The sequence below is a fragment of the Coregonus clupeaformis genome, unplaced genomic scaffold, assembly GCF_020615455.1.
Source record: "Coregonus clupeaformis isolate EN_2021a unplaced genomic scaffold, ASM2061545v1 scaf0032, whole genome shotgun sequence".
NCBI classification, from domain to species: Eukaryota; Metazoa; Chordata; class Actinopteri; order Salmoniformes; family Salmonidae; genus Coregonus; species Coregonus clupeaformis.
Window position 1 is genome coordinate 35,147 of NW_025533487.1, and position 7,354 is coordinate 42,500.

The following is a 7,354-nucleotide window of genomic DNA, read 5'->3' on the forward strand; positions in this document are numbered from 1 at the left end:
AAAGTGGGCTATCCTATCGCTACACAACTCCTCCCCTAAATGAATGGATGCGTTCCAGGTCGTCTTTATTGTAGCCGCCCCGCTGCGCACATGATAAACTGCTACTGTAACGGTGTAAATGAATTGTGTTCAATTCCTGCATAAAATGGTGTGGTAGAAATATTAGTTCAATAATATCTCTCAGAAAGCGGAGCTTGTGAATTCAGTATAGACTTTATTACAAAGTAACAAGCCAAGCTGGTTCATGGAGCAACTGTCTATGCTGACTTGGAGCTCTCCTTTTATACAGTTTCATACTTACATAACATACATAGTAATGCTTACATACATAGACACTACTCTTTATGTAAATGTTTAACGTCTTTTAGTGCCACGCCACTATTTGCTTCCAAAGTCAAAGCGTTATCTCTCTAGGCGCGGTATCCACTCCCCTTTGCCTCTTATCACATTATATTGGTGGCGTGACCAGGACACTTTCCCCCAAAATAATATACATACATAAGTTAAAGGATAATTACATAATGTGTTGACTATAGTTACTATCCAGGCATGCATCTGGATTAGAAAGTGTCAATCATGCTTATTCTGTTTTGCCCTTATCATTTCATATTGACTGTGTACCGGTACCTCCTGTATATAGCCTCGCTACTGTTATTTTACTTATTTTACTATTTGTTATTTGAATTGTTTTGTTATCCATTTTTTACTGACCACGTATTTTTCTTAAAACTGCATTGTTGGTTAAGGGCTTAAAGTAAGCATTTCACTGTAAGCACTACACCTGTTGTATTCGGCGCATGTGACTAATAAAATTTGATTTGATTTGATTTATAGGTGCCAGTGGATAAGGTTCAGCCACCACAGGTCTGTCCAAGATATCTTCAAACAGATTTATTCAGATAATGGGCTCAACACACCACACTCCTCTGTAATGATGACTCACATAGAAAGTGGAAGTTTATAAAAGTGGTTCTATGGAGGAACAGAAATAAATAGTAAGTACTGGGCATCTCTGGAATAATCTAGATATAATATACACTACCAGTCAAAAGTTTGGACACACCTACTCATCGCCAAAAGCCACAAAATACACTTGAATGGATTTCTGCAAATATGTAAATACCACGGGAGTCCTCTTACATTTGGGAACTTTACAGTCCTATTGATCAAACAACCATGAAAAGGTAGGCTCAGTGATGCACATCAACAACAACAAGATCAACAACTAATGCTAGCCAGAGCAAGATGAGCTAAAATCAAACGAAGGAACATTAGATAAACCCTCTCAAACTTTTTCAGCTACTTGGCCGTCAAAATTGTACTGATAAACGATGGGGAATTGTAGCCCCCTCATCCTACTGCAGCTAGCCTGCCAATGTTGCATGCTTGTCCCAACCAAGCACCCAAGCTAACTTTCTAGCTAGCTACATCCAGACACAAATGAGAGAACACCTCACTCTGACAATTTTACTCGCTGTAGCAGAGCTGGTTAGGCTGTTTACATATTACCTAGAGTGTTCTTAACTAACTATAACATTTTTTGCCTCCGTTTATTGACACCGGTCATATTCAGCAGGTGTTGCGCTTTCGTAAATTCATCAGTTGTTCTGCACTCTGGCACACTCAGACGAGAGTGCTTCGAAATTGGAGTAGATAGCCACAGTGAATTTGCGAACGGAAGAGATATGCTAAATGTATAACAGTCGTTCAAGTTCTTGCTAGTTAACCAAATAACACCTGCATCTCTAGCTGTGTATAGCCACCGAAGCACGATATGAAGGGAAAAAGTCAGTCACTCATCCACTCCTCCAATGGCATGACATGACATCCTCCTAGCAGCTAGCTAGCTAGCTAGCTATCTAGCTAAAGTTAGGCTCCATGTTTTTAGCTAGCTACATAAATACACTGCTCAAAAAAATAAAGGGAACACTAAAATAACACATCCTAGATCTGAATGAATGAAATAATCTTATTAAATACTTTTTTCTTTACATAGTTGAATGTGCTGACAACAAAATCACACAAAAATGATCAATGGAAACCCATGGAGGTCTGGATTTGGAGTCACCCTCAAAATTTAAGTGGAATACCACACTACAGGCTGATCCAACTTTGATGTAATGTCCTTAAAACAAGTCAAAATGAGGCTCAGTAGTGTGTGTGGCCTCCACGTGCCTGTATGACCTCCCTACAACACCTGGGCATGCTCCTGATGAGGTGGCGGATGGTCTCCTGAGGGATCTCCTCCCAGACCTGGAGTAAAGCATCCGCCAACTCCTGGACAGTCTGTGGTGCAACGTGGCGTTGGTGGATGGAGCGAGACATGATGTCCCAGATGTGCTCAATTGGATTCAGGTCTGGGGAACGGGCGGGCCAGTCCATAGCATCAATGCCTTCCTCTAGCAGGAACTGCTGACACACTCCAGCCACATGAGGTCTAGCATTGTCTTGCATTAGGAGGAACCCAGGGCCAACCGCACCAGCATATGGTCTCACAAGGGGTCTGAGGATCTCATCTCGGTACCTAATGGCAGTCAGGCTACCTCTGGCGAGCACATGGAGGGCTGTGCGGCCCCCCAAAGAAATGCCACCCCACACCATGACTGACCCACCGCCAAACCGGTCATGCTGGAGGATGTTGCAGGCAGCAGAACGTTCTCCATGGCATCTCCAGACTCTGTCACGTCTGTCACATGTGCTCAGTGTGAACCTGCTTTCATCTGTGAAGAGCACAGGGCACCAGTGGCGAATTTGCCAATCTTGGTGTTCTCTGGCAAATGCCAAACGTCCTGCACGGTGTTGGGCTGTAAGCACAACCCCCACCTGTGGACGTCGGGCCCTCATACCACCCTCATGGAGTCTGTTTCTGACCGTTGGAGCAGACACATGCACATTTGTGGCCTGCTGGAGGTCATTTTGCAGGGCTCTGGCAGTGATCCTCCTACTCCTCCTTGCACAAAGGCGGAGGTAGCAGTCCTGCTGCTGGGTTGTTGCCCTCCTACGGCCTCCTCCACGTCTCCTGATGTACTGGCCTGTCTCCTGGTAGCGCCTCCATGCTCTGGACACTACGTTGACAGACACAGCAAACCTTCTTGCCACAGCTCGCATTGATGTGCCATCCTGGATGAGCTGCACTACCTGAGCCACTTGTGTGGGTTGTAGACTGCGTCTCATGCTACCACTAGAGTGAATGCACCGCCAGCATTCAAAAGTGACCAAAACATCAGCCAGGAAGCATAGGAACTGAGAAGTGGTCTGTGGTCACCACCTGCAAAACCAGTCCTTTATTGGGGGTGTCTTGCTAATTGCCTATAATTTCCACCTGTTGTCTATTCCATTTGCACAACAGCATGTGAAATGTATTGTCAATCAGTGTTGCTTCCTAAGTGGACAGTTTGATTTCACAGAAGTGTGATTGACTTGGAGTTACATTGTGTTGTTTAAGTGTTCCCTTTATTTATATATACGCTAGCCTATTAGCCACGTTATGACTGACTTGTGATCATAGCCCTTGCTAGTTTTTGTCCAGAATATTGAGTTATTGAAACTGAAACAGCGCATCCCAAATGGAGGCATCAAACAATGTACCAGGCCAGCTGTGATTTATAACCTGATAGCAATATATTTTTGGACTACCAAGAAATGTATTGGTGAATTATATTAATCATGTATTGAACTGCATCCATCTATTCTGACAACAATGTCTTAGTGTACGTCATGGATTGTTGAGTCAAATATAACTTATTTTTAAAACCTCTTATAAAGTTGGTTTTGTAGCATAAACTGGGAATGTTATATTTTTTTACTGATATTACGATTGTCTGTTTGTTTTATATCTGCAAAGTAGTTAAAACGCTGTCAGTTCCACTTTAAACTTTAGGTCAAAGGTTACTTTGTGTGCTAAACGTGAAATGTTTTTTGCAATGGGAAGTAATAGTAGTACATTTCGATTGGGAAATGCTTAATGGTTGTGTTTTTGTATTCTTATGATTGGAACCTACTGACTTATTATGTCTGAGTTTATAGACTGCTTATCCTTTAACATCATGCTGTGTGACTGCTTATCCTTTAACATCATGCTGTGTGACTGCTTATCCTTTAACATCATGCTGTGTGACTGCTTATCCTTTAACATCATGCTGTGCGACTGCTTATCCTTTAACATCATGCTGTGTGTGACTGCTTATCCTTTAACATCATGCTGTGTGACTGCTTATCCTTTAACATCATGCTGTGTGACTGCTTATCCTTTAACATCATGCTGTGTGACTGCTTATCCTTTAACATCATGCTGTGTGACTGCTTATCCTTTAACATCATGCTGTGTGACTGCCTATCCTTTAACATCATGCTGTGTGACTGCTTATCCTTTAACATCATGCTGTGTGACTGCTTATCCTTTAACATCATGCTGTGTGACTGCTTATCCTTTAACATCATACTGTGTGACTGCTTATCCTTTAACATCATGCTGTGTGTGACTGCTTATCCTTTAACATCATGCTGTGTGACTGCTTATCCTTTAACATCATGCTGTGTGTGACTGCTTATCCTTTAACATCATGCTGTGTGACTGCTTATCCTTTAACATCATGCTGTGTGACTGCTTATCCTTTAACATCATGCTGTGTGACTGCTGTCTTTCCATCGGCCCTATGCAGTGGTGCCTGGAGAAGTGGGTATACTCAAATTTTGCCAAAGAGTTCCCAAACGGCCCGCCCAGCGAAGGAAATGCACCCTGGGAGAAAAATCCTCTGTTTTCCTCTGTTTTTTAAAGTTTTCCTAGAAAGAAAGACCAAAATGTGATGGTCTAAGGCCACAACAATGCTTAAACCACATCAATCTGATTGGGTGGGCCTGTCAGGGCCTGGCTCCCCAGTGGGTGGGCCTGTCAGGGCCTGGCTCCCTGTGGGTGGGCCTGTCAGGGCCTGGCTCCCGAATGGGTGGGCCTGTCAGGGCCTGGCTCCCCAGTGGGTGGGCCTGTCAGGGCCTGGCTCCCGAATGAGTGGGCCTGTCAGGGCCTGGCTCCCCAGTGGGTGGGCCTGTCAGGGCCTGGCTCCCCAGTGGGTGGGCCTGTCAGGGCCTGGCTCCCCAGTGGGTGGGCCTCTGTCCACCTAGGCCCATCCATGTCTACGCCCCTGATGCAAAGAGCGCATGATGACAATTGCGCATCACAAATAGCCTACTAACCAACACTTTGGACTAAACTTTTCCAATACCTGGTTTGCATACCCATTGTTGCCTTAGTTAGCATTTACCGGTAGATATCATAAGGTGAAACGTGTTTCCTGCCCTACCGGCTACCGATGTCATATTTATTTGAGCTGCTTCATGCCAAAACCAGTTGAGAGCTGTGCACTCCTGCTGCCTGCAGATGATATTCCTAACTAACTAGGCTGTGATGTGTGCGGTGCGCATCAACATAGTCAGTAGCAGACAGAGGAATTGTCTTTCACCAGTCCTGTGTTCACAACAGAGCAAGTCAGGAGAGGAGAAGAAGTCACTTAAATGTACATTGTGTAGAGATAGCCAAAATACTATAATTAACAATTGATAAACATATTTTACATTGGACACGCGAGGGCGCTGTTTTCTCACACTTCAACTGTCGCATGAGCCCATAGCATATCTGCACCTGCACGACGCTGCTATCAGCCAGTGACCGCCCCACGGCGCCACACATCTGTGTCTCTGCCCGCCGGGCAGGGTGTGTGGAGGGATGCACAGCGCGACAGAACAGACATCTAGGCCGAGTAGCTACTAGGCTACAGTCGCCTAACTGAAACACAACAACCAGAGTTATCGGGTGAAACTGAAGGTAACTCAAGTCTTTACGCTTTTCACTTCCTATAACTAAATTCGCAACGTCTTGCAGCATCCCCTAGTCGAAAAAATTGCATAGGATCCTATAGGATTCTCACAACACTGTAGAATGTTGTGTCACCTCTATCAGAAGCCGATTGGAATCCTATTGGATTACTTTTTTACTATTGGAAATCAATCCTTTTGGATCCTATAGGTTTTTGATCAGTCTTGTTGGATTTTGTCACCTCAATCAGAATCCTATTTTTCTTAAAATAACCCATTAAATTAAGGTTTGTTGTCATTCGTTCCAGTACAATACAACAACATTAATTACAACATGTTCTTCGATCGGAAACAACAGTTCTATATTCATTTAGATTTTATTCACCACCACAATATGGGATTGAGTCAAGGCATTTTCAGCATTTGCATTTGCAGTAAGACCATCAGTACAGTACACCCTTTTCAACAAAACACTCACTTGAGTTATTTGATTTAATTCTTATTCATGCAACTTCTTGTCTTACAATGACACAATATTTTTTGTGGTTTTTCCTCTTAGAATGCACATCATCTATACATTGCTTATATGCAAATAAAAATGAATGCGAAAAACTGTTTTTAGGTACAGTAACACATAGACATTAGCAGTTCTTTCATTTAATATTTTAACAATCAGTTATGCATACAATAAAGAGAATGTTCCCTCTACCCTCTTTATGTTGGGACAGGCAGAGGAAAACAGAAACCTCAAGATAATGAGACCTCCCCCCAACATCTTCCCTCCCCCCCAGAGCTGTCCCCACCCCCCTCCCTCCATGCTCCCACCCTCCCGGATGTAACTACCAGTGCCCATCTAGTATAAAAAATCCATGCACTCACTACTGTAAGTACCCCCCCCCTTCCTTTTCCCCTCAGAACAGCCTCAATTTGTCGGGGCATGGACTACAAGGTGTCGAAAGCGTTCCGCAGGGATGCTGGCCCATGTTGACTTCAATGCTTCCCACAGTTGTGTCAAGTTGGCTGGATGTCCTGTGGGTGGTGGACCATTCTTGATACACACAGGAAACTGTTGAGCGTGAAAAACCCAGCAGCGTTGCAGTTCCTGACTCAAACCGGTGCGCCTGGCAGCATACCCCGTTCATAGGCATTTAAATATTTTGTCTTGCCCATTCACCCTCTGAATGGCACACATACACGATCCATGTCTCAATTGTTTCAAGACTTATAAATCCTTCTTTAACCGGTCTCCTCCCCTTCATCTACACTGATTGAAGTGGATTTAACAAGTGACATCAATAAGGGATCATAGCTTTCAACTGGATTCACCTGATCAGTCTATGTCATGGAAAGAGCAGGTGTTCTTAATGTTTTGTATACTCAGTGTACATGGTGACCTGTGTCACATTAAGATTACATCACATGGTTAATCTAGCTCTATGCGGTTTGGCTGTAATGTCACATGGCACACACACACACACATACACACACACACACACACACACACACACACACACACACACACACACACACACACACACACACACAC

At 43.9% G+C, this 7,354-nt stretch overlaps 1 protein-coding gene across 1 annotated transcript in view; it reads left to right on the forward strand.

Annotated features, from left to right (window-relative positions):
• Positions 1–6,563: 6,563 nt before the first annotated feature.
• LOC121544228 (dynein heavy chain-like) overlaps positions 6,564–7,354 on the forward strand; it is an 8,485-nt gene continuing 7,694 nt past the window's right edge. Inside the window, exon 1 of the mRNA XM_045212612.1 lies at positions 6,564–6,643. Coding sequence (XP_045068547.1) covers positions 6,564–6,643 — 80 coding nt within the window. The remainder of the gene's footprint in view (positions 6,644–7,354) is intronic.